This window comes from Parambassis ranga, chromosome 4 (assembly GCF_900634625.1).
Source record: "Parambassis ranga chromosome 4, fParRan2.1, whole genome shotgun sequence".
NCBI classification, from domain to species: Eukaryota; Metazoa; Chordata; class Actinopteri; family Ambassidae; genus Parambassis; species Parambassis ranga.
The window spans coordinates 7,670,692-7,698,169 of record NC_041025.1 but is presented as its reverse complement, the minus strand read 5'-3'; the positions used below and the strand labels follow the sequence as shown (position 1 = coordinate 7,698,169).

General features: G+C 42.0%; 2 protein-coding genes across 3 annotated transcripts; both read left to right on the top strand.

The window, feature by feature from the left end:
- The first annotated feature begins 184 nt into the window (after window positions 1-184).
- ddr2a (discoidin domain receptor tyrosine kinase 2a) lies at window positions 185-23,432 on the top strand. 2 transcript variants are annotated; one of them, XM_028404388.1, is made up of 17 exons: window positions 185-318; window positions 10,391-10,497; window positions 16,222-16,324; window positions 16,845-17,076; window positions 17,293-17,440; window positions 17,865-17,967; window positions 18,434-18,617; window positions 18,693-18,933; window positions 19,283-19,345; window positions 19,935-20,071; window positions 20,216-20,381; window positions 20,470-20,702; window positions 20,906-21,033; window positions 21,113-21,310; window positions 21,392-21,626; window positions 21,722-21,871; window positions 21,956-23,432. In XM_028404388.1, exons 2-17 carry the CDS (start codon window positions 10,416-10,418, stop codon window positions 22,085-22,087), a joined length of 2,535 nt encoding a protein of 844 aa, XP_028260189.1. In that variant the 5' UTR covers window positions 185-318; window positions 10,391-10,415; the 3' UTR covers window positions 22,088-23,432. The 2 variants fall into 2 exon arrangements, with proteins under 2 accessions (XP_028260189.1, XP_028260188.1); XM_028404387.1 differs by having other exon boundaries at window positions 20,165-20,381.
- Window positions 23,433-23,678: 246 nt separating this feature from the next.
- hsd17b7 (hydroxysteroid (17-beta) dehydrogenase 7) lies at window positions 23,679-26,334 on the top strand. Its single transcript, XM_028404219.1, has 9 exons — window positions 23,679-23,713; window positions 23,944-24,150; window positions 24,244-24,336; window positions 24,490-24,604; window positions 25,040-25,234; window positions 25,315-25,428; window positions 25,505-25,561; window positions 25,637-25,735; window positions 25,811-26,334. The coding sequence occupies exons 1-9, from the start codon at window positions 23,679-23,681 to the stop codon at window positions 25,922-25,924; spliced, it is 1,029 nt and encodes a 342-aa protein (XP_028260020.1). The 3' UTR covers window positions 25,925-26,334.
- The last annotated feature ends 1,144 nt before the right edge of the window (window positions 26,335-27,478 follow it).

Sequence of the window (27,478 nt, the reverse complement as noted above, 5' to 3'; positions counted from 1 at the left end):
GGAAGAAAGCTTTTTGATCGAGCTTTGGATTCAGCCTTAATTGAAACCTTATGTGTGGCATGTGGAATTCTGGGACTTTGGCGCTTTCCCAAGAATCCACAGAATGTGAAGTTTTCTCTCTCTCTCTCTCTCTGCCTCTCTTTTTTCCCTGTGTGCAGGGGTGTCTTACATCAGCACAGTGAGTCCTGGTGAAGGCAACTGACAGAGAGTGAGCAGGCGAGCGAGAGTGAGAAGGGTTTGAACTGTAACATCCAGCTGCTTGACTCTCACTGGAATAATCTATGAACAAATGGTTTGAAAGGGAAAAACATCTTAGAAGTAAGTCATTCTTTTCTTTCACACTTTACCTCCTTGTCCCTTTCTTCTCTCTCTGTTAGGACTTCTCCAGCAGCTGTCCTGAAATGTAACATTTCCTTGAGGGCTTTCATTTTGGGAGCCCCTGGTTGTGTGTTTGAACTCTGTGTACCTTTTAGTGTAAAGTGAAGCTGTTTGCAGAGCGAACAGCAGAGCAGAGCGGTGCAGTGCCAGATTCAAGCTCCTCTCTGCTCTGCTGCAGATGCAGCTGTTTTCACCAGAGGCCAGTACACTCTGTTTTACTTTGCTGTGGTTGACTTCAAATGCGATTAAGGCTCATTTCTTATTTTAAACACATTTTCCCTTCACATAACAATCAGCAATGATCAGCAGGTTTGTTGAAGGCTCCTCTTTGCAGAGACCTGCTGGCGGCATTTGTCAGTTCTGGAGTTTACTGTGTCTACAAATCTGCGTCTATTGTTCACAGTGGCACCAACTGTTGTTTTTACAAGCAGCCTAATATAAAAACGATGTGCCTCGATACAAACTCACACATATTTCTCTGTGCTTTATTGTGGGCTGGCAGTTAGAAGGATGTTTTGAAAAAGTTAAACATCTGATTTTATTTTCATTTATGGCCGCTTCTGTTCTCACAAAGTTTACTGTGGTCTCTTGATTTAGAAGTATTCGCAGCCATCCCTCGAGTACATGTCCTGCGATTTTGTGTCACGGAGGTCGTGTGTTTGTTCTTCAGTGTTATGTAGGTGTTACGTAGGTGGTATGTAGGTATCCTCCTGTGGTATGTAGGTGATAGATGTGCACACAGAGGGCTCTTTTCTACCCGGCTAAAGAGTTAAAGGCATGCTGGCTATGAGCTCACGGCTTTGACATTTGAACCATGTCGTTCAATGACCTGAACGGTCAACAAGTATGGCTCAGGAGAGGTGATCAATGGATTGATTGTTACAGGAAGGCCAAGCTGAGCCTGGGTTATTCCTAGTGTGTGTGTGTGTGTGTGTGTGTGTGTCACAAGTCTCAAATCTTATAGTCTTTGTTGTATAAGACTAATTGACAGAAAGCAATGTTTTCTCTCATATCATATCATCATAAGAATATCAATGACACAAAAAGATAAAGAATATTATTTTAAATACACAAGCAGGAAATGCTTTTTCTGTGATTATGTCACCCAGGGTTTGTTATCCTTTTATCCTAATATCATGGAGGACCAGGTTTGATGTTTTGCTTGTTTGTTTTCGCCCTGACTTCTTAGTTTCAGTTAATAGGTAGAAAGATTCATCCTGGACATGCAGCACAGCTGATGAAGGGCCTGGGCATGTTGTCAGTAGTTTGAGGTCTTCTTCTTTTAATGTCTGTTCTCCTCTTTGCACCCTGGTTCAGACACCTTATCTGAGCAGAGTGGAACAAAGAAGTAACAGAACTTTGAACAAAGAACATTGTGGAAAGTAAAAACATCAAAAATATGACCACAAATGAAGAGCAGGAACGCTCTGATTACCACAAACTGAGGATTTATGACAGCAGGAGAGTATGTGGGTGTGGATTTTTCCTTTAAGTCTTTTTTGTTGTGTCCTCGCTGGGATGGATGTGTCAATAAGTCTTTACCAGGCTCAGTAAGTTCTTTGTCAAAGCCGGATGGGGGAGTTCCTCCTTATGACAGACAAATATATGAAATGTTTGTGGTGGAAGAAAGAGGGAGTGTTTGATGCACTCGTATGTCTTATTTGAGAGTTTGATCTGATCCTGAGCCAGCCCTTCATATGTTTGATATGTAGTGCATATAGGTTGAATGAAAGAGGCAATATTAGGAGTGTGTTATCACTGCAACTTTCTGACATGTCGTTCCAATTAGCAAACCTTCCCTCCAGCTCTGAGAGTCTGACTGACATCTTTACATACGGACCCTAATCACACACCACAGCAAAGGCTGTAATTTCAACCCCACTTTCAAAACACTGCAGTGGAGGCAGCTGGTGCTTACTTAGCTTAGCTGTAACCCGACGCTGACGTTGTTTGATTGGAAGTGTTTTCAAATCAATGCTTCTGGCAAGAGAAAACCAGCTGTGCACTAGCTAGCTGAGGTGCACGCTGTAATTTGATATAAATAGCACCATTTCAGGGAACATTATGCCTAAAATACTGCGCTGTTGACTTTGCATCCCACACATGCTTGAACTTTGACCCTAACCCAAACCAGCACCCCGCTTATTACTCACCGACTGAGGGGGACTGGGTTACATGTAGCCTAAAGCAGCCTCCATTCATCCCATGAGTGACATATTTACCTTTTGCAAAAAGCCTTCTGTGATCACAGTCTGATTGGACAGAGAGAGATAAATAACTATAAAGGCAGAAACACAGTGTAGATGCTCATTAACTCACAGTAGTCAGTAACTAAACCCTCCTCCCTGTTTGCACATGTTTTTGTTCTCTCTCAGTAATTGTCCTCCTCTTGTTTACATGTGAAAGTCTCTTTTTAAAAGTCTGATGCTTTTTTCTGTCCCTTCTGACGTCTTCCCAAATTACAAGCTGCCAAGGACAATCTGAGGTCATATTTTAACATCAAAAGAACCTCATGACCTGCTGCAGCCCGCCACCGAGTGAGTGAGCTGTCACTGCTGACGTATCAGCCTGGTTGGACAGTAGAAGACTTTATCTGTTTTTTTATCATCTATTGAATGAAGCTATGGGTAATCTTTTTTTTTCTTTTTAGGGACAAATATTACAATATACTTCAATATATAGTATTTCACTTATTCTTAAATTATTTTCATCAACTTTTTCTTGATAATTGTCAGTGGAGAGAAACAGGAAATAAAAGATATGGAGCACAGGATGCAGATCAAAGTCAAACCTAGACTGCTACAGAGAGGATTATAGAATCAGGTTATGGGACACCTGAGGTATCTGGGTGCCTTCATACAGATATATGCTTAGAACATGAAAAGATTTCGTTCTTTAAGTTAGCATTATTCACTCTATCATGAACAATCGGTCTTTGCTCTTTTACTGGTTTGGAATTCTGTCCCCCTCACAGTAACTCTCAGGTTTGGTCTACTTTAAGTAGCACTGAATTGAGTTACATAAAAGTAATAATAATGTAAAACACTGTTATTCAAAGTATTTACAATGCGTGTCTCACTATTAGTAAGAGCCTTGTTATAAATTCACTTAAAGAGCATGTAGTCTGTCCTAAAACATCTTTAAAGTAAGTCTTCCAAAACTGGTTATTCTATTTGGTTTAAATAGAAAAATTTAATAAATTTTTAAGGTTTTAATGCACAAATGCTCCTGATTTAAGCAGCAGACAGACCTCTGCTTTAATGGAGGAGATGGAAAAAAAGAGTTCCTTGGTGTGGGCGGCTGTTTTTCCGATCTAACAGTGTAACTGTAAAAGTTTGGATTCTGGATATTCAATCAAAATGGATCTACAGTCAAAGATTTGAGGCCACTCTCCTTACATAACAAACAGCTCCTGTCATTGCACAATATTTATAATGGACAGTTTGAGCTTTTGCTGAAATACTTTGCTGGTTTTTGCAGGTCGGCCCGAGGGTGTTTACAGCTAAAGCAAGCGTGCCTCTCCTGTAGTTTCCCACCTTATTCCTCCCTTGTGGCTTCTAAACATCAGCTGGGTGCATTTTTACAAGCACCTGTGCACTGGCACGAACAGCTCGTGTCCTCAGGCCATTAGAGCTCTGAAATGTGCCATCAGCAGGTGTGCTGCTGCTTAAGCAGAGCAGTTACAGAGCAAAAGACAAAACCCCAAACCTTTGCTTTATTTACTCTCTCTGTAGCACAACATAGTGTATATCAGTGTAAGTCATTCCCCTAATAGTCTGTGAAGCAGTGCAGCTTTGGTTTCATATTACTGTAAAACTACGAGAATCTTGTTTTTATTCACAGTGTCATGGAGCAACATTCAAAATCTGCCTTGTATGTGATTATACATGCACACGTGGTGTAAGATATCCTACAATTAAGGCTGAAACGCTTCACCCCAGGTGTCACATTTCCCCAGACAATAGAGGATTGTTTTCTGCGGTGTTTTCTCTTCCAGTTAAGAAAACTTAATTACATGTGTGGATGTGTGTGTGTGTGTGTGTGTGTGTGCAGGCCCGTGTCCTTGCATGTCCGTGCTCCTCACTCTCAGATTTTACTGCTGTGTGTTTACATGGCTCCACCTGGGTCTGACTGGGAAATGTGATTCAGATTTCATGCTTTCCCATGAAAATAAAATATGTGTGATGCTATATTACAGCCTTAAGGGAGAAACAACAGGATATAATAGAAAGCACATGTGGATGGTTATGGTGCATAGTGCACAGGCACACTGCATTGCAATGAGGCCTGTGCTCATAAACACACACACACACACACACAGAGGAAAGGTTTTTCTAAGGCTTCTTGTAGTGTGATGTACCTCCAGTATGATGTGGAGCAAAACATTCAGGACTGTAGTTATTCAGTGTAACATGCTGCTGTGAGATGAGAGGTCAGTACACAATATAGCTTCTATTATCATTATTATCCAATCAGGTTACAGTTTTTTTTCCTGTTTAACTCTGTATATGTTGTAGATGCAAAGCATAATAGCTCATTGTCAGCTGTAGTCTGTGCAATGACATATCACAGCAGCCAATACAACTGATCCCATTGCTGCAGTAAGTGAGTAAATACTATGAGTCATGGAGAAAAAGCAAAACGACGTGGAAGTAAACTTTGTTGTTTAACGTGGAAGTTGGCTCATCACATTGCTATTGTGATTCTGTCAACATATTGTAACTTTATTCTATGTTTTAATCAACATTTGGTTTTAGAGTTTTACAGAAGTTGTGGCCTCTGTCTCAGTGTTGTGATTATGAAAAAGGAGATGTAATTTTCTCTCCCTTGGCTCTCACCTCTGGGCCTCCTCCTCTGTCTGGATCTTGATACTAGCAGCAGAGAGATTTTAGTCACTGGATGTTAAAGTTTTTTCTTTCTGGTTGCTTCCACTCATGTAAAACCCTAAATGTTGACGCTGCTGCGTGTTTGTGAGTGTGAAGGGGAGAAACAGAGCCAGGTAAACCTGTCTGTTGACTTTACAGGCTTTCCCAGGCTGCAGGATCTGGTGGTACACCAAAGTTACTCCGTGTGCTCAACCTGTCACTCCTGAGAAAATCAGATTATTTATACAAACAAGGAAGCCTGGGAAACTAAAATAAAATCACAGTTTGTGATGGGAGCATTGAGCAGGAAGACTCTGAGCCTTTTTGAAAGTGTGTAAAGATATTCCGGCTTGAATTACTCCAGTCCGTTGTCTAAATTTAAATCTCCACCTTATATCCATCTAATTCAAAAATGTAGGTACAGTGTGTATGTGTGATTCTTTGTGTGGGCTCATGGGTTTCTGAGGGGAGTATCTGTGCTTCACCACTTCCTGGACCAGCCAAGAGGGACCTGAATTTTATGGGGTACAGACCTCCTTCCCTAAAAACAGAAACTCAGAAAGTCAATAGTCATTCCATTCAGGAACATTCTGCTCTGAGTGGATACAATAAATCCTGCTTGCTGCCTATTAGTATTTTTTTGTTTTATATAACCCATCTGATTTCAGACAAATGTCCAGTCAGAGTGATTCTCTTTGTCAACGTCTGCTTGTCTGACTTTAGCCTTATCTATCTATAAATACATCTGGAGACAGATGTTGTTCTAAGAGGTTTCTGTACCTGTGAAGCAGCCTGTCATCACCTGAAAATGACAGTAGTAGAATTTTTAAATAATAAATAAATAAAGCAGTTATATGAGCGTTTTTGAGCCAAATAGGTAACTGAGCTATTCCTTTAAGCAGACATGAGTAGACATGAGTAGAGGAGGAGTAGAGTAGGAGATTAGATTTTTTTTTCTTTACAAAATGTGTCGTGTTGTCTGTGTGAGTGCTGACATGTTGGGCACTGCACTGTGATTATACTTAGAGCTTTGCCACATGTCAACACTGATGATTGCACTCCCAATAAAGACACACAGATGTCCTAAAAGGAAAGCCTTGTCTGTGCATTCTGTGTTTGTGATGTTAAATCATAATGAAGGCTGTGCTCAGGGGCCCAGTCACCGTACTGATGGTTTAACATAGGGGACAGAGTGAGGCCAGTTTTCCTCTTTGAGTTACTGCCTGGACATTTATAACGGCTCAGTGTGGGTGGAACCTGATGTGAAACTTAACCAGCGCTCTGTTATGTCTCTTGTCATTCTCTGCAGTTACAAATGGGTGAGGTCATGGTCTTTTCCTGTCTCATTCTTGTCTGCGCTCTTATAGTTTGACTCTGCTGTAAATAGATTTTGGATGCGTTTAAGTACTAACCAGTACATGTTAGATTACAGATTGATAATACATGCATCAAGCATTCTGCTCTGCTGTAAAGAGAGGCCTGTTTTGATTGCTTTATACACTTTCTGCTCAAGTTTATTTTTTGTTCCTGTTCTGAAAGCTTTTAGAAGTGTCAGGAGTTTATTTTCACAAACGTACGCTGGTATAGACTTTCATGAAGGTTTGTGCCTGTGACAGATAGGAGATCAGAGTCAGTTCAGATTTTCTCATGTCAGACTGATTTTAAAACCTGACACCATAGCCCTGCTAGCCTCTGTGAGTGTGCACTTATACGTACCGTACTTTGAGGTAAATGTCATCCTCAGGAAGCTAATATGCTACAATTAACAACAGTGCGCTTTCACTCCGGGGAGGGCAGACAGGTCGGTAGAAGAACCAGATGTAAACATCCTCTCCTTATTGTACTTGAGTGGTTGTCAAGTGTGGAGATCATGGTTTGTTTTAGTTGAAGCATCATAAAACACCTTCACTTCCCTCTCCCACATGTCTCAGTCCTTCATCTTATCTCCCTCCTGTTTTCCCCGTGTGACCCTCAGTGTGTGTGTCTACACTGGGTTGTCAGTCCACAGAGTGTAAGCTAAGTGCTGCTCAAAGGTGGACCCAGTTTACCTGGTCACTATGGTTACAGAGAGCAAACTTTACATCAGACCAGTGTTATCCAAACCAAACTCTGCCTGCTGGTGTCTGCAGGTCATTTCTGACAGACTGTTTAATTAGCAGTAAAAAGTTAGACGAAGTGAACCTGGAGAAGAGACAATATTTCCATCATTTCAGCTCAGTTAGAGGGTTAGAGTGTTAGAAAACCTTAGTGTATTTCTAATCCACTGTGTTACAGTATACTGAATAACAAGGGCCCAAACCTACTCCATATACTGTACAGTATGTGCTCTGCTGTATGGGATTTTTCCTGCTCGGTCTCTGTGGACCTATGAGAATAAATTCACCACTGAACAGTTTGTGCAGCTGGTCCTCACTGCACGGCCATGTCTGCTGTTCCTCTCAATCCTTATTTTACTATAGCTGCTTGTGTTCTCAGGTCAGAAAAGCAAGAATAATTGTGAAAATAGATCAGTAATTATCTTTGTTTGATAACTGCAAGAGCATTTACAAAAAAGTATGCAAAATTCAACCCATCAGATGACTTGACAAAAGCTTCACTTTTTCTCCTTTAAAAGTTTGAAATTAGTTTTTGAAAGCACAAAGGGGGGAAAAAATCCTGGAATAGACACTTTTTGAATCCGTGATAGGACATGAATAAGTTTTTCCTGCTGTGTTCCTGTAAGAGGAGAGCAGAGAGAACTTTCCAGAACTGTGAACCTGTGCCTGTGGCTCTGGCGCTGCTGACTGATCTGATGGTACTATAGCAGAGAGCAGATATGGAATAACAGCTGGTCTCTTCATACAGGTATTGAGAACACAGCTGGAGCCAGAGGATGCAATAGGAATTCGACTGACACACAGGAAATCCAATTCCTCACATAAAAGCTAAATCCTAACTACAGTTATAAGCAGTGCGCACTCAGCTAAACCTAGAAAACTACAACTTCTTTTAGAAGAGCTTTAATATAGCGTTTAGTGTTTGTTCGAGCTGTACTTACTGAAACATACTGGAATAATAGTTAGATATGCATCTTTAATATAAATTTGCCAGTGGCTGTAACATGCAATTCAATGAAGGGAAAAACAGGGAGGATGCTCCTAGCTGCTAGCTGGTTGATGAGGGCACTGTTATCAGACCATGCTGTTATCACAGTTGTTCTTGGTGTGGTGGCCATTTTGGACTTTGCTTGTTGTCTTCAGCTATGTGTAAACCAATATTCCTCACCTTTTATGGCTCCAAATGGTGCTTTTTCACCTTATCGGGTGCAGCTGTGTTTATAGCATGCAGTGTTGATGCCTAAATTACAAGTGAGACCTACAGGAATTTCACATTAACAATGTTAGCAGGCGATATGGTCTGGAGACCATGCATCTGTGCTAATGGTTATTAGTTCAGGAGCTGCTGAGATTCCAAAATGGTGCCCATTTATGTAAAATGGATGTTTTTTTTTGCACTAAATGAACTAAAGCATGCAAACACACCGGTATGGTCCTTTGAGAGTCCCCAAATGTAGAAGCAAAGGTCAGTGTTCCTCCCCTATACAATACAGGCAGTCTTTACGTAAATGTTCTCCACAGCACACATGGTAAACATGTTTTGACTTCCAAACGCACACAAGCCATCAGGTGTTTGTGTTTCATTAGCTATGAAGAACTAGAGAAATTAAGCGTAGTAAAGGCATCTAATGTGAAGCTGCAGGAAATGGCAGTAAGAAAAGCAATAATATTATGTGTAAGGGCACAATGAAAGAGGCAAGTCAGGATGTAACTAATGTTACAGAATGTAACGAGTCAACACTGGGTACTCGAGATAACTTATAAAGTGTGACTATTTACATCCAGAACTCTTGTTTTTAACATTTATACTTATCATTGTACATTATGCAAACAGACTGCATTTGAGCACATGTTTAAAATCAGTAGCTGAAACTTTATATATGGAGAAGCGGTAGTAAACAGTGCTGGAGATATATAGGCATAGATCTGTTATAGTCAGCTGTACAGCAGATTGAACAGAGGTGCTGTGGTGTGTTTCACTGACCAGACTGCTGCACTGCACGCTGCTGATCCTTCTGTTATTTCAATGGAGAAATGTCAAGAAAATGTTGTTTTAGGCCAGTGATGAAGACCAGGAAATGTCTGATACCCCCCCCCCCCCCCCCCCCCCCCCCCCACACACACACACACACACGCTCACACACACATCAAAAAGTCCCCCAGTGCTCTGGAAGTTTTGTTTTGTGTCATGCAGCTCTGGTGATTTTGTACTTACATTGGAGCTGAAGCACAAAGCCTGTCGCCTACTAGTGGCTATATGTTCAGCATATTATATATGTGTGTGTATGTGTTTATGAGGTAGAAAGAGAGAGAGAGAGAGAGAGAGAGAGACAGAACAAAATATCTGCCTAAAATATTATTATTAAATAGACAAATATATATATTTGCAGCTCTGGTGTTTTTGCAGCTCTGGTGTTTCAAATATATATATATATATATATTTGAAATAATAATTCAGGCATATATATTTTGTGCAGCCAATAACAGGCAGCAGCAGGTGAGTAGTCACTTTACAATCAGATAAAAATACAGATTGTCCAGACAGGCACATCATAACTTGTGGACAGAAACTAGCTGTTCTCTCTGCTGTTGGTCAACTGGAGGCGGCTCATTGGCGCTGCATCGGCCCAGCTGAAGTCATGTCTGTGAGTCAACGTCTCAGTGTCTCCACTCTTGTACCTTCATTTATTCACTCATCATTTGTTCCTACAATTAGCGTCAATTATGCAATATTAATAAATAAAAACCTTCATTTCAGTTCAGGGCTTGAACTGGGAGTATTCTCTGTAGTACGGCTGCTACACACACTAGGGTTGGTGTTTAATATAGGCCTTCTGTCATAGAGTGATAAACGCTACATAAATGGAAAATTCCACTGTTAGGTGGCAATTATTGTCTTTTATTGACTGAAATAAAAACATGTTTCCAATTAAACTCCTATTTTCCCCTACACAAATGTTTTGTTCCCATGAATACAAGGGGAGACAGAATAAAATGTGTTTTATCTGATTGAAACATTTGTGTGACCCGCTGCTCACGTCTTTCTTTCAGGTTGGAAGCCTGTCTCGTGTTTGGGATGAAGCACCTGTGGGACATTCACTTCCTTCTCCTCAGCCTCCTCTACCTGTTAGGAGCCGTCACGTCACAAGTTAATCCAGGTGTGTGCCAAACTCCTCTGACCAGCCATTATTTTAAGATTCAACAATCAGATCACATCCAGGAACTTGTGAATCCTATAAAATGACTTTTGTGAGCTTTGGGTAGTGTTAGAGTTCCAGTCCAGCCGTCCAGACTGGGACTGATTCAGATTTTGTATAAGCGCTGCTTTGTGGGAGCCATGTGGTCCCATCTCTCTGGTTTGGCCTCTTTGATCCCAGCATGCACGCCTTTCTCCAGCTCTGCCTCCGCATGTACGGGTGGTTTTTGTGATGTCAATGAAAAGGGACCAATAATTTTTTTTACAAGGAAAGAGAGTAGCAACAGTTGGTGGGCAGAGACAGAGTCAAATAAGAACCAACGAGAGCTTTTAAGTTGTTGTAGAAATGGTAGAAAAACAGCAGATATTCGCCAGCAAAAACTCTAAGCTGGCTACTGTTGATGATTTCAGCTCCAAAGCTTCTGTCATCAGGCTGAGTTTTCTTTATTGTTGAAAGAATAATGAGTGACATTTACTCAGATCTAAACAGCAGTTAATGTGAGTTTTGTCCAAATAAAAAAAAGGTTCAACTCAGAGTTTACAGGTCACACTGGTGTGTAGAAGGAAAAAATAACAGTGGAAAAACTGCTCCATCACTTCCACATCCTCCACCCCCACTCCACCTCACTTTCAAAATAAGACTTTCAACGTTACATTCTGCAGTTTTTTAAAACTTTATTTAACCAAATTTATTTTGAGCAAATAAAAAAAATAAAAGCAACTCTAGATCATGAGGCTGGGCCTAAAAACGTTACATTTTTCAAACCAAACCAACAAAGCAAACTATTTTTGTTTTCCTATGTTCACATACACCAACCCTAGCTGTTCATTTACTCGAATGATGGACATTGTGTTTTATCGTTAAAGATGTATTGCTCACTTGTAATACTCCTTTTTCATTCCCTCTTTGTACTCCAAATGCTTGTTTAGCTTTTTAAAATGGGCTCACTGAAAATCTATCAACCACAAGAAGTGCTTTACAGCCCAGAGTCACACACTATGAGCCCTCAACAAGCTATAAGAAGAAGCAAGTGTATGCTGAACATGTCCTCTTGTTGTTGTAAATAATATAAGATGGCAGCAATGTTATATATGATGTCATCGAGCTATTCCAAAAATGGCTGCTGAGAAGGAGCTGAAGCAGCAGAATGAGCCGCGAAACGGAAAGCAGGGCACCCAGCTGCCACTCACAGCAAACACTCCCTAATTCATGCTGAACTTTAACTCCTAATAAAAACGGCTGCGTTATATCAGAAACTATCTGCAGGTGATTGGAGCAGGCCTCAAGTGGCTGTTTAAGGAACTGCGTCCATTTTCAGCTCTGCAGATTGGTGCTTGGTTGATAGTACTACTGATACTGCTTGATGTTTGACCTTGTTTGTAAGTGTGTAAGGACTATGATTTAACAGTGTTAGCTTGTTTTAGTAAAATGCATGGGGTTAATTTCATATATGTATACGTATGTCTTGCTTTCCTAATGTCTATTAACAGCTACATTTCTGATACTTAACTTTTCAAGCATGATTATTTTATATGACATCTTCTTAGCCTCACTTTAGAATTGAATGTTTGACCAGTGAGACTTCTTCCTCTTGTCTGTGTTCCTCTCCTTGTTTTTGTGAATGTGTGTATGTGTGTGTGTGTGTGTGTGTGTGTGCATGTGTGTGTTTGTGTGCCTGCTCTCATGCATATACCCGCATGCACACGCATGCTGTGGATCCAGCTATCCCACTGGAGTCTGTGGCTAATGCATACCAGACATTCTGACAGCAGGAAAGTCCATTGAAATAGGCTCTGTCTTTCTCCCCAGCATGTGTGTGTGTTGTGTGTATCTATTAAAATTTGTGTGTGGTGTGGGATTCCCAGTATTTGACCACTCATAAGTCACAGAAAGGATTGTTTGTGCATCAGATCATGGTCAAAGTTCAACAAGTTCGTTGTTCGAGACAATGTTTTGTATCTATAATCTGGCCCAGGGGAGTTCTGTGCTCAGAAACCACTGACATTTATTAAAAAAAATCCTTCACTGTTACAAAAAGCTCAAATCTCAACCTGCTCTAATATATGGAAGCAGGATTTATCCACCTATAATTCAGTCTAATGCTTTAGTTCTGCTGCAGTGAGAAGAGGGTCGTTTTTCCACAGTCTGGAAATATTCATGGGTAAATTTAGTGGAGCTGAGATGTTGAGTGGTGCCAACTTTCCCCTGTTTAAAATTCCCAAGCAATGGAGTTATACCATCCCTGTCTTTCCCATTTTACTCGTGAGTGGGCGAACTTTATTTCACTGTGGAGAGGGAGGAGGTGCGGACATGAGCGCAGGCCAGGATAGAGCAGCCAAATATCACGCTGTAGTATTACTGAGTGACTTCTTCCTTTGAGGATGTTTACAGTAAATCATAAGTGAATATTGAATGGGTGCAGTAGGAAGAGAGAGAAGATAAAAGTGCTAAAACTCATCACCAGCAGGAGTTATAGTGATGGGTGCATATTCATTTAGCCTGTAGGTGGATGCAAATATGCAAAAAAAACTATTATAAAAATGATTACAGTACACTGTAAACTGTGTTTGCAAACAAACTATTTTTGCCAGCCCCTATAGGCCAAGTGGGGAACTGCAGCTTTTGACACTCGTATATTGCGTCATTACTCAGCCTGCAAGGTTAATACTGTGGGATGGGATAGCTCTACTATTTCTTAATCAGTAATGCTGTGTATTGTAGCTACAGAGGTCGCTGCTCAGCAAGTTACAATAAAGACTGCAAAAATAACCAAACCTGCCCTGACATAACTGACATATAAAAAACAGGTATGTGGACATAAACTTCCGCGACTACACTGTGTGTGTGTTTGTGTGTGTCTGTGTGTGTGTATTTGGAGTTGGCAGTTGAACTGCAAATGCTACAGAACAAGTCTGCCATTCAGTAGTCACGAGTGTGGTAAAACTCAAGAGGTGAGAGAGAGGTTTGGTCCATTACTCCTTCATCTCTCTCTCTCTCTCTCTCCCTCTCCACCACACAAGGCTGGTATTTTTCCACCTTTTTTTTTTTTTTTGGGGGGGGGGGGGGGGGGGTATTTTTAGACGGTGTGGCTGAATGTGAAGCCTGATGGGTGGTGATAGTGGTGTGTGTGTGAAGGGGGTTAAATCTGTGTATGTAAGAGTCCAAATGCACACACTCCACTGCCCCCACAGCTCACCCCATGGGTCACCTCTGAGTAGGTTGGGTAGATAAATAAACACAGCAAAAACCAACATTTGGAGGAGCGGTCACACATCCGGCACGACACACTGAAACCCATCTCTCTCTCTCTCCTTCAGTCTCACTGACTCTTTCTAGGATGTGGTTTAAAGACTGATAATGACTCTTATTTTCATCAATGACGTTGTGTTTTTCCGCAGCCGGCCATGCTGCACTGTCTGTGTATGCATGATTTGTGTGTGTTTGTGGCATGAAAAAGAAGCAATGCTTTGCTCTGCTCCTTTCATTCTCCATCCTGATGTCTGTTTACACTCTTCACCTCTGTGTGAATGAGGCTTTGCTGGCATTCACAAGTGCAAGAGCGCCAACCACCTCAAACCTCCATAATCTCAAGTTGGACTGAACTGCAGCAGAAACAAGGACAGATACATCACTTCAGCTGCTTGATGCCAGTAATTATTATTCAAGGTTTTGAAACACTGATGCTCTTTGTCATCGTATCCTCTCTGGATTTCAGTTCATTTATTGGAGATCTCTGTGGTTGCTTTTGAAGCAGGTTATGAGAGTTTGTGCAGAACTACAGCTGTCATTCATGCAGCACCACACCTATCACTGAAATGGTTTGGTAATTGTTCAGTTGAGGATACCACTAATATGCTCTGAATATGAGACAGTAGGTTTTGGCTGATGTGGTCAGCAATTGGATGAGAGAAGTAGGAGTGCAGAGTGTAAACAGATGGAGATAAATGATGAAGGTAAACTAAAGTGGAACAAAGGTTAGAGAGGACAGAGAGAGAGTTTTATGCTTGTGCCCTTTTCAAACCGTCACAGTGTCACAGTGTGTGTCTGTGAGCAGTGTATCGGGCCATTAAAACCAAATCCTCGGGCGTTTCCACATCTTGACTTTTAAACAAATATTTGGAGGAGATCAAGAAAAGAGGAAGAGAGAATCGCAGGGAGAGAAAAAAGAAGGAAAGAAAGAGCGAGAGAGGACAGAGAAGGCCTTGAACCTCGAGCTCTGCTGTTGCTGGCGTCCTCTCAAAGGTTTTTCTGTGAGACAAGGGGCCAGGCTAACAGGGTCAGACTCCCTTTAACCAGCGCTATCACATACGCAGAAATCAAGTTTGTCTTTCATCCGTAAATGAGGTTGCATAGCGGTCATATCCTTTTAGATGGAGTAATCAGTGTTACTTCATATCTCCCTTGTGAAAGGGCGCCCTCTAAAAAACCTTTAAATCAGTGAATTCAGTCAGCAGCTCATAAAAGATAGTAGATGCCATGTTGGCTGTGTCATGCACAGTTAGTAACTAGCCCACTGAGCCTTAATGAGATGATGGTTTTGTAAATGACACTGTTAACTTTAATCTGCTGTAACCACTGTGAGACCACACAGGACGGCAGGACAGAGAAGAGACAGGAAAAAAGGGAGGATGAGGGGGTGGAGGGGCACGCAGGAAACAGAGGGCATATTGCTTCTATTGACCGCACAGTGGGGGCGTGATGGGCTCGTACCAGCCACTCTCACACACACACACACACTCCTGGACATATGTGATACCTGTTTGGACTGGCAGAGACACTGAATGGATCCAGCGTTTTGTTTTAATAAAACAGCCACAATGTGAGAGCAAAGAGTGTGTGTGTGTGCTCCCACAGCTAATACCCCACCCCTTCATCCAGCACTATCCATCATGTTTTTCAGGTTTCTTGACAGAAGCTGGGAAGTAGGTAGTTCGGTCTTAGAAATGTCTGAGAGCATCTGGTGAATGTTTGAGTATGGTTTCGGATTTTCAACACCAACCAGCACTGTGGTTGGTCTGAGAGAAGTTAGGGGAGCCGTGTGCTTCAGTGTGTGATAACTGAATACCAGCGGTGGAAAACTACTAGAAGAAAATCCTGCTTGAAAGAAAAGGTCGTCTTTTTTGGCAGGGAGTGTTCTTATTAAAAACTACTCGACTGAAAAGTTTTAAGTTACTGTTGTTTTATTCCACAGGTCCATTAGTGGTGCTGTTAAACATAAATCCTGCATGTAGGTTGTAGTGTAAAAGAACATTTAGACATTTTAGAACACAATTTATTTTCCTTCTTGCCAAAAAGATTAAATAAGAAGATTACTGCCGGTTTCTCATAAATCTTTAGCTATGAGATGGTTAGCTTAGTCAGCATAGCATCAAGTCTGCTCAGCTTGTTGATGTTAGAGTCTTTAATGTTTTTTTTATTACTGATAAGGAAATGGTGGATCTAACTTTTTATTTTCACACTTTGTTTCTTGTACCAGTTAAATAAACTCAATATGATATGTTTATTATTGAGCACTGAAGGTGCCGGTGGAGTAAGTTTGTAGTTTTTTTCGACTGAGCCAGAGTGTGTTTGTTAATTTAAGCCAAGTGTCTGCAATGTGGACTTTTGTCTGACTGACAGATTTCTCCTATCTGCTCATCATGTGAGTCTTTTGCTTTAACATGTGTGTGTGTGTTGTGGTCATAGGTGTGTGTCGGTATCCTCTGGGGATGTCAGGAGGACAGATACAGGATGAGGACATCTCTGCTTCCAGCCAGTGGTCTGAATCCACCGCAGCCCGATATGGCAGGTAGGTCTGGCACATTCACTCACGTGTAGTATGTTTACACTGATAATGATTGTGTGTGTGTGTGTGTGTGTGTGCCAGGTGCCTGTATGTGCCTGTTTATTTGCAGTAAACCACAAACTGGGGTATCAGTTCTACTTACAGCCACATAATTAAGTGTGTGTGTGTGTGTGCACTGCAGAGCTTGGGTGGCCTTCACTAAGTATCCTGATAATGATGTAATACTCTTTCCCCATCCACCCTGGCTGTATTTTCAGCCTCCCTCTCTCCCTTGCCAGCCCCTTGCCCAAAATTAAGACTTCAAGATGAATTTACGACGCAGCCATTCAGAAGGTGTTTTTACAACAGGCTGTAATGACTGAAATCCACCACCACACTCACTTTTACTTTCCTCTCACCTTCTTCTCTCCATCCTGTTCTAATTTTTCCTCTCCGTTGCTCCTTTCCCTTTTCCTGCTGTAATTCTGATGCCATTATTTCATCTTTTCCCTCTGCCTGCCTCTGTGTCTTGCTTTCTCTCCAGGTTGGACTTTGAGGAGGGTGATGGAGCGTGGTGTCCGGAAATAACAGTGGAGCCAGACAGTTTGAAGGAGTTCCTCCAGATTGACCTGCGCTCGCTCCACTTTATCACTCTTGTTGGCACCCAGGGTCGTCACGCAGGAGGCATGGGCAATGAGTTTGCCCAGATGTACAAGATTAAGTACAGTCGTGATGGCAGCCGTTGGATCTCATGGAGAAACAGGCAGGCCAAACAGGTAAATGAAAGTCTGGGGTGTCATAGTTTTATCTATGTTGACCTTTAAAACAAAACGTCTGATAAGATGCACATCACTTGCGTCATATTTACAGCCTGTCATTACTTTTATCTGATGTATATGTTTTTGCAGAGATAAGGATCTGATAAAAAACTAACAAACTTTGATTGTATATTCCATCAGTGTGTGTCTTCATGAGCTCTGTTTTACATGCAGGTGATTGAGGGAAACAGGAATGCTTATGACATTGTACTGAAGGACCTGGAGCCCCCCATCATTGCTCGGTTTGTCCGCTTCATGCCGGTCACTGATCACTCAATGAATGTCTGCATGCGAGTGGAGCTCTACGGCTGTGAATGGCTGGGTAAGTAGAGGTTCAGAGGGGAGGTAGAGGAGCAGAAATGAGCTGAAGCAACAACCTTCACCTTTGTGCCCATAAAGATAGGGAGCTGCTTCTCTCTCACAGTTCCATATCAACAGACCACATCTGTATTAATTCTAATATTCTCAGCACTAGCTCCACAGTCTTTGTCAGCTAAAGGTTCCCCCAACGGTACACCTACACTCTCTGTATATTCTGGGGATTCATTGCAATAACAATTTGCGATAACTTTTTTTTGTTACACAAAATGGAAATTTTCACCCATTCACTCATTCTTGGGACACTGGTTGCTATAGAAACAAATACTCAGCTACACTGTCAAACAAACTTTGCGGTTTTTAACAATGGTTTTCTGCCTCTCATTAATGACGTACTAACAAAATGAATTATGTTCTCTGTTTCACAGATGGTCTTGTTTCATACAACGCTCCAGTAGGAGAGCAGATGACCTTACCTGCATACCCTGTGTATCTAAATGACTCTGTCTATGATGGAGCAGTCATCTACAGGTGTGATTCCTTCCCCACTATCTTCCTTTCCTCGCATACCACTGCACTACTTTATTCTGACTCTCATTTCTGTGCAACCCCCTCCCTGTTGCTGCCTGGTCACCATAGTGAAGGCATACAGGCAGACAGTGGTGAGCGGGTCATCCTGATTAACTGTTAGGCAATACCTCATGGGAATGACTGAGTCAACCAAGCTTACAAAAGTGGAATGAACCAATTGTTGACTGTTGTGTTTAGATTATGGCATGGTGAATAATATCTTCCATGACACAGAACTTCTTTCCTCTGTCAAGGAAACAGAGCAGAGGGAAAAGAAAATGGCCCATATTTCATTATTACAGCCAAAAGCTGTGGAGGGGGATCATTTGTGGTAATGCTGCCACCTAGTGTTGAAGGATTGTGCAGGCCGATGCTACTGTAGGATGTTCTCTGTATTTTCTCACACTTTGACCTCTCTGATTCTCAGTATGACAGAGGGACTGGGCCAGCTGACAGACGGAGTGTGTGGCCTGGATGATTTTACACTCAGTCATGTCTACAATGTGTGGCCGGGGTACGACTATGTGGGCTGGAACAATGAGAGCTTCCCCAGTGGATATGTTGAAATAATGTTTGAGTTTGACCGCATACGAAACTTTACCACCATGAAGGTGAGGTTACTGAGGGCATAAGTTAATATTATCCACTATATTATATAATGCTAAACGGTTTACCCCATGTGTCAGGTCCACTGCAACAACATGTTCTCCCGGCACGTCAAGGCCTTCCGCCAGGTGGTTTGCTACTTCCGCTCTGACTCTGACTGGGAGGCCACGCCGCTCTCCTTCAGCCCAGTGGTGGACGAGAAGAATCCCAGCGCCCGCTTCGTCACCGTCAACCTGGCCAATCACATGGCCAGTGCCATCAAGTGCCAGTTCTATTTTGCAGATTCCTGGATGCTGTTCAGTGAGATCACCTTCCAATCAGGTACACACTGAAGAGTCGTGTGTAGACTGTAATCATGGGTTGCAGAGAGATGCTCCCTGCTGGTCCTTTGGTGAAGTTTACTCCAGAGGCGTCACTGCAGAAACAACATTTGTAAGCCCTCTGTGGTTCCATGCAATCACATGCTGTACAAACAAACAAAAACACAACTTTTGACAAAATATGATGATCCAAAGAGCAACACATCTCCTGAGTTCAAAATAAACACAACAAAGGGTTGTTTGGAAATATAAAAACACATTCTTAGATTCATTTTTCATTTTGTGTTTTTAGCTACAGTATGTCTCTTCTGTTCACTCAACATTCGTCTCTGTGCCATCTGCCCTTTCAGATACAGCCATGTACAACACAACGCTGTCTCCACCCAAGACAGGTCTTCCACCAACACAACCGGGTTAGTGACTGCAACACTTGCACACACCCACAATTGTGCAATACTAATAATTGCAATATTCAGTTACATTTTGGACATAGTTAGCTATTGTCAGAGACTTTTTGTTTTGTTCAGAACAAAAACAATCTGCCTTATTTACATCAGGTATTTTTGGCAGCAGTAAAACGGACAGTTTTATGACTAAATCATAGGAATAGCAACTATCTAATAGCATAATACTGGCTCTGTTCAACTTTAGTGTCCTAATAATTCATGACAGTGTGACACCAACAATCTTCGGCCCTCAAAAATGTAACATCTAAATGAAATACAGCCACTATTGATTTGGTTAGTTATTTTAAACTTTTCTCACAGCACATATAGGTTTTGTCACTGAGCCAAAAACACACTACTAATATTGTGGCTTTTACAGTGCCACACCTAAATGGAACATAGTTTTATAGTTTTAATGAACAATTTTAGCTAATTTAATTAGAATATTTTTCATCAACTGCTTTTAAAAATAGGGCTATCCAACCTTAGATAGAAGTATGTGCACCACATTTATACAGAATCCTCCAGTGGTTGACTCTCCCTTATCCCTCCCCAGAAGATGACCCCACACACAAAGTGGATGATAGCAACACCCGGATTCTGATTGGCTGTTTAGTGGCCATCATCTTCATCCTTGTGGCCATCATTGTCATCATCTTGTGGAGGCAAGTGTGGCAGAAGATGTTGGAGAAGGTGAGCTCAGTACTGATTTTTTTCTCATCATGTATTTTTCTCTTCCTTTGGGAAGTCAGATCTGTTCCTTCACCCCCGCATCCTTTATTCTAGGCCTCTCGTCGGATGCTGGATGATGAACTAACTGCTAGTTTGTCAATACAGAGCGAGACGTTCGGCTACAACCACAATCACAACCATTCAAGTACAACCGGTGAGCAGGAGTCTAATTCCACCTATGAGCGCATCTTCCCTCTCGGCCCAGACTACCAGGAGCCATCACGCCTCATTTGCAAGCTGCCGGAGTTTGCACAGAGCTCAGAAGAGCCCGGTAAGTGGTCACATACACACCTGCTTATACATATACTCAATTTTCTGAGATTCCTAATGACAGTGTCTGTCTGTGTGTTGTGTTTCAGCTTCAAGCAGCACAGCAGCTTCTAAATCCACCACCGCTACTGCGGCCCAGGATGGAGTCCCTCACTACGCAGAGGCGGACATTGTAAATCTTCAGGGTGTGACTGGCAGCAACACATATGCCATTCCTGCTCTAACTATGGACCTGTTGTCAGGGAAGGACGTTGCTGTGGAGGAGTTTCCACGAAAACTGCTCACGTTTAAAGAGAAGCTGGGGGAGGGCCAGTTTGGAGAGGTGTGTGCTCTCTCACTGTCTATGGGGGGTGATTGATAAGTCTGTGGCCTACAGTAGAAGAGTGAGTTGAGTTATACCAGCTCCTGTTACATGGACCTATTATCACCTCTTCCTGAAGAAGGAATTCAGCAGCCACCATTTTTACAGCAATGATGATGATGATGAGCTATATATATGACAATAAGATGCTGTTCCATTTGCAGGTACACCTGTGTGAGGCAGAAGGAATGCAGGAGTTTATGAATAAAGAGTTTTTGTTTGACATCACTGAGGACCAGCCCGTCTTAGTGGCTGTGAAGATGCTCCGCTCAGATGCCAACAAAAATGCCAGGTACAGGAGCTGAAAATAAATCATTAACTTTAAAAGTTGATATAATTCTGTGGAGTCATTTCACAAATTCTTTTTACAGGAATGACTTTCTGAAAGAGATAAAGATAATGTCACGTTTGAAAGACCCAAACATCATCCGCCTGCTAGCTGTGTGCATCTACAGCGACCCTCTCTGTATGATCACAGAGTACATGGAGAACGGAGATCTCAACCAGTTCCTGTCCCGCCATGAACCGGAGGGGCAGCTTGCTCTGCTGAGCAACGCTCCCACTGTCAGGTGAGTAGGCAGCTCAGTATTTTTGTATTATTGTCTAGTATTCTCCAGCACATGACAACATCTCTCCCCTCTCCTCCGCAGCTTCAGTAATTTGTGCTACATGGCCACTCAGATAGCTTCAGGGATGAAGTACCTCTCCTCTCTAAACTTTGTCCATCGAGACTTGGCCACACGTAATTGCTTGGTGGGCAAAAACTACACAATAAAGATAGCTGACTTTGGCATGAGCAGGAACCTGTACAGCGGTGACTACTACCGCATCCAGGGCAGAGCAGTGCTGCCTATACGCTGGATGTCATGGGAGAGCATCCTGCTGGTGAGCATTAACTACTAACATTTACATTTCTTCTGATGAAATTTAATCAACATTTTTAGCACAGGAAGACATTTTGACCATTTCTGGTTTTGCAGGGTAAGTTTACCACAGCCAGTGACGTGTGGGCCTATGGGGTGACCGTGTGGGAGATACTAAACTTCTGCAAGGAGCAGCCCTACTCTCAGCTCACAGATGAGCAGGTGATAGAAAACACAGGGGAGTTTTTCAGGGACCAGAAACGACAAGTAAGTTCAGACACAAGCTTTTCTCATATTATAAGTACCTTTGAAAATATTTAAAATACATATTTAATTCCTTGGCCCCTGCAGATCTACTTGCCTCAGCCTGTGCTTTGTCCGGACTCGCTCTACAAGATCATGCTGAGCTGCTGGAGGAGAAACACAAAAGAAAGGCCCTCCTTCCAGGAAATACACAAAGCCCTGCAGGAAATGGAACCCTAAGCCAGTGCAATGTTTAAGACAGTGACAGTTGGCTCATCTCTGGAAGGAATGGTGTGTGGCAGGAGAAGCAGACACGATCCAGGTTTAAGCTATCTTGCTTCAGCAAAGGGTGGAGGGGGGCAGGTGGGGCACCTGTGGGCTCCAAACTATGATTTGGGAAACACTGTTTAATGGACCTACAAAGATGGACCACCACATACATTTGGTGTGAGTAAAACATGTTGGCTAAGAAGTTAACAGACAAAGAGATATTCTTAAAAAAATCAATTGTGTTTTGTCCTTAAACAGAAACATGTTTGATCTACAGTGTGTTGACCAAGCAAAACGTAATGTAGCAAGTGACATTCGGCACTTTTGAAAATATATTTTAATTTCTTTTGGTAGTATTAGTTTCTATTTCCCATGTCACAGTGTTGCTCATTGTTGAAGAACTTTCTGGAAGACTGCTTGAATGTAAGAAGGGAAAATTGCAGCAAACTTTCATCATGTCTATTTCAAGTATGTTATGTCTTTTTCAGAAAACATTCGACCCATTTATAAAAAAAAGTAATAAAATATCATCTCTGCGGTTTTCCTACAGTGATTGAACAGCAAGTGTATATGACTGTGTATTTTCAATAGATAAATCTAAATCTCAAATACCAATATTTTGTATTAATATTTATATGTTTATATGAAGCTGTTTTGTTGACATGTGTGTGTATTAATATGATTTTTTTATTTGGAGCATCATATTAGATTTGTTGCAGTTACATTTTTGAATTTGTACATTTTTTTTGTTGTTTCTGCTGCAAACTTAGCAGATGATTTTTGATCATTGATGAGATATTGATAGGGTTTTGGCCATGTAACAGCATGTGTTTACAGTCAGCATTGTGGGAAGAGTGTGTGGTTGTTGTGTCAGTGTTAATGAGTGTGTTGTGGATGTTGAACAAGTTAAATGATGAATACTTTGGATCTTTCGACATTACGGATTCTTTCTCCTTTTCTATATGAATCTATGCTTTCTCTGATGGCCTGAAGGGCACACTGTGCACTATAGTTTCAGACAGTTTATCTCTATCTCTGCCTTGTGACCTTTATCCTGTTTAAAGTGCTCATTGCCACCTTTACACATTTCATATTTCTGGGCCAGAAAGTATACAAGTGATATTGGGTTTGTACACAAAAGCAGGTTAAAACTCTGCAAATGCAATGGCACCCTGACAAACACCAAATGTTGTAATATATATTTGTACTCCTGTGTATATTTTTCAGTGAGACTGTTTCATATAGGCTGTAAAAAAAGCAAAAAAAGTGTACATTGATAGACAAAACCCAAATAAAACTTAAACAGGGAATTCTATCTTCATTGAGAGTTCTTGTCTTATTCATGAGCACTGAATATTGTATGGTCTGTGTGGGTGTGTTCTTGAACCTGAGCTGATGTATGTTAGGCTCTCATTGGCTGACTGCTGCTGTAGTATCCAATCAGAACAATGGAGGTGGAGTAAAAAACAAGACTTCAAACTACTGAAACCATTTTTCTGACTGGGGGCTCAACTTGTTGCTGTTAAACAATTCCAGGCTGCTAGAGTAGTGTTTCAACAAGATGAGTAAGGTGGTGCTGGTGACTGGAGCAAACAGGTAATGACCTATATTTTCATTAACAAAAATCAAATGTGGTATCTGAAGTCTTCAGAGATACTTCTTACATCTTTTAAAAAAACACTAATTTCATGAAAATAGCTTATCATTTAGGATCATAAAAGACTTTGGGTGCACTACAGATTGAATATTCATTTAAACTGTCTTCAAATCCTGTAAATGCTGCAAATACGTTGTTGCCCATAGCATACTGTGTCATTTCCCCGTAGTGGCATTGGCCTGGCTCTGTGTGAGCGTCTCCTCTCACAGATCCCAGAGGGGCTCCAGCTGTGTCTGGCCTGCAGGAACATGCAGCGGGCTCAGGCTGCTCACTCTGCCCTCCTCGCCTCTCACCCTGCAGCCCAGGTGGCCCTGCTGCACATGGACACCAGCAGCATCTCCTCCATCATCAGGGCGGCACAGGAGGTCAGACTCAGGTGGGAAGATGGAATCAGTAGCACTCAAGTCAAATCTAAGGTTAAGCTGGCGTTACAGAGGATTAAACATGTGTATCTGGTTGCCTTCTGCAGATACGACCGGCTGGACTACCTTTTCCTCAACGCAGGCATCATGCCGAACCCACAGTTTGATGTAAACGCCTTTTTCAAAGGCCTCTTTTCCAGGTACACAGTGTTACTTATTTATACTGCCACTATATTCTGACTGGATATATTATACTGATTATATCCACAGTAGTTACCATCTTAACACAGCATACTGAACTTACATCTGTTACTTCATCATCTTTCTCAGATTCCTTTAACACTTTTTTACAGCAGTGTCATCACTATGTTTGCCACCGGGGAGGGGATTCTGACGCAGAAGGATGGTGTCACCCCTGACGGCCTGCAGGAAGTTTTTGCGACCAACCTCTTCGGTCACTTCCTTCTTGTGAGTTCTGGCTTCTGAAAAATTGCTTGTTCCCTCCAGTCTTCTGCAGGGAGAATCATTTTTGTCTGCCGTTTGTCCTCGATCGAACAAATAGAGGTGATACTGGATCTGTGTGTCTTAGCAACTACACTCATTAAAAATTAACAGCACAGCACTGTTCTAGCCATAAGGTCACTGTTCTGCTGACTGTGCATTTGCAGGTAGATTCTGACTGGTGTTAAGTTGCCATCAAAGAATAACCTCACATTATAATCTATCTTTGTTGCAGTGAAACACATGGTTCCTTTTAGACAGATGAGTTTCTTTGTAAAATTGAGTTGTCTTGAGTTAAATCTTACTCAAATGAGCAGCTGAGCCTGCGCTATCAGAGCTAACTGCCTTTTTCTTTCTTTGTTTTATACATCATTGATGGGTTTTGTGGCGTTTGTGGCCCAGGTCAGGGAGCTGGAGCCGCTTCTTTGCCAGGCAGGCCAGACCTCACAGCTGGTTTGGACTTCCTCTAGTAACGCTCACCGCTCAGCTTTCAGCCTTGAAGACATACAGCACCAGAGAGGCACCCAGCCATACAGCTCCTCCAAGTACGCCTCTGACCTGCTCAGCCTGGCCCTCAACACTCACTACAACAAACAGGTCATGCCCCAGACATTCTGAGCATGACTTATGTTCAGGATGTTTCAGATGTTAATGACTGTGTTTGTTCATTTGTATAGGGTTTGTACTCATCTGTCATTTGTCCTGGATTTGTGATGACCAATCTGACCTACAGCATCTTGCCCTCCTTCCCAGCCTTCCTCTGGACGCTGCTTATGCCCATATTCTGGCTTGTGAGTGAAACCTTCAGTTAGTAGTAATCTGTATTCTTTGGAGATTCAAAATAATAACTTTATACTATTTTCACAGATCAGAATGTTCACCAACACTTTCACACTGACAGCTTATAACGGAGCTGAAGCTCTGGTACGTTAAATAAAGATAAGATGACTATTTTCCTACAGTTCTATACAGATTGATGAAGTATGCTATTTGTTTCAGCTGTGGCTGTTTAAGCAAAAGCCTGAATCACTGGACCCATATGTCAAATACCACAGCTTAACATCTGGGCTTGGAACCAACTACACACAACCACATAAGGTAAGGCAGGTAAACAAACACAATACTATAAACAAACAGTCGACAATGCAGTGAGTCTTCTGCTCCATTTTGCAGATGGATATTGATTTGGAAACATCAGAATCTTTGTATGAGAAATTACTGCAACTAGAAAGTGAAGTGAGGAAGAAACTGATGGAGGAACAAGAGGAAGCATCCTGCAGGATCTGAGCCATCCTGATGCAAATCACAGTTCTGGAGGGAAATGTATTTATTCCTGTCTGACAGGTCCCCTGGGAGCAGCTGGCTGTCAGACTTCACACACTTCTGCCTGTCACAGCAACATGCAAGCCTACAGCATAAAGCCTGATTTACTGTTTTTATATATCATGTATCAGAACTGAAACACTGCAAATGTTGGGGAAGGAGTTTATAATAAAAAATAAGCACTGCCTGCTCTACCCAGTCCAGGTCCACTGTCACGTCGCCGTCCTTACTCCGTACAAGAGAAACTTTCTCCAATCTGGTTTTTAATCCCGAGATCTTCACGACAAAATGCATTACAGTCTGCAAGCAGACTGTCAGTATCGTCCCAAAAGTTAACATACGTGGTCTGTGTAAACCCGTCCGCGCTGTACGGCGGTGCCGGCAGATGCGTACAGACGCACCTGGAATTTCCCACGGGAGGTTTTGGAGCGCAAAGCCGGCAAGGATCCATGCGTTCCGCTGGTAGTTTCCCAGTCCCGCTCTCCTGCTCCTCAGCTCCGCTCAGTTTCGGGTTGCAAAAAGCCCACACCATGCCGCAGAAATACACGAAGAACGTGCCCATAACCATGACCATGAGCGCGTAGGACTCTATCATCGCTTTGGTGACTGGAGACGTCATTTTGGATGCGCAGGAATAATTCAGTGGAGTTCTGAAAGTCGGCTGAGGAGGAGGGATCGGTGCATCATCGTGGGGGTGGACCTGCTCTGTGGGGCCAAAAAGTTGGCTGACTGCAATCAAGGATTTCTGTAGCCACTCATTATAAATAAGCCAGGCTTATAAGCCAATGCACTGACTCCTCCTGACTGCCCATTTGAATGATTTTTAAGTTACCCTGACCTTTAATCTTGTTTGCCTCTCCTAGATGCATCAATAATTAAACTGTAACATTTGCGCTTGCTGTTATACAAGATCATTTATATCTTCACTTGAAATGTCCATTTGTCTCCCTGACAATCACACCACAGTGTTCCCTTTACAAACCTGTCAGCTGTCAGGCCTTAACTTTCCTTAAAAGGTCAAACACCAGCAGCCACATCTCCTAAAATACCACCAATGATCAATGATAGGCTACTTTCTGTAACTTTTAAACTACATTTTAAAAACTGGGCCCTATTAGGCTGTGGCTGAGTTGAGGTCCTCTAATAGAACCAAAATCCTGTGTCATTTGTTGAAATAAAACAACAAAAAACATTTGTTCATTTTTAGACGTGCAGTTGACTTTATTATTCATTTAATAATGAGACTAACCCCATATCTGGAAAATGCCTTCACTTCTGTGCACCTATTATGCAGGATTTGTTTCCTCCCACCTTTCTTTTCAGGGACAATAGGCAACAGAGGATCTGGTGTTGTGAAATCATCCTCCAGTTCTAGCATTGGCTAAGCTGCTAAATGTCCTATCCTCATTTGATTTTATTGTTATACAGTTCTCAAAAAACATGTTTCTATTAGATCAGTTTTTATTACAGCAAGCTGTGTCTTTAACCCGATATGTTTACAAGTGTGAAATGTTTACA

Coding starts and splice junctions, on each gene's coding strand:
- hsd17b7 (XM_028404219.1), top strand. CDS start 23,679: ATGAGTAAGGTGGTGCTGGTGACTGGAGCAAACAG. Junction 23,714..23,943: donor CTGGTGACTGGAGCAAACAG/GTAATGACCTAT, acceptor ATTTCCCCGTAG/TGGCATTGGCCTGGCTCTGT. Junction 25,429..25,504: donor TTATGCCCATATTCTGGCTT/GTGAGTGAAACC, acceptor CTATTTTCACAG/ATCAGAATGTTCACCAACAC.
- ddr2a (XM_028404387.1), top strand. CDS start 10,416: ATGAAGCACCTGTGGGACATTCACTTCCTTCTCCTCAGCCTCCTCTAC. Junction 21,311..21,391: donor AGCAACGCTCCCACTGTCAG/GTGAGTAGGCAG, acceptor TCTCCTCCGCAG/CTTCAGTAATTTGTGCTACA. Junction 21,872..21,955: donor TCAGGGACCAGAAACGACAA/GTAAGTTCAGAC, acceptor TGGCCCCTGCAG/ATCTACTTGCCTCAGCCTGT.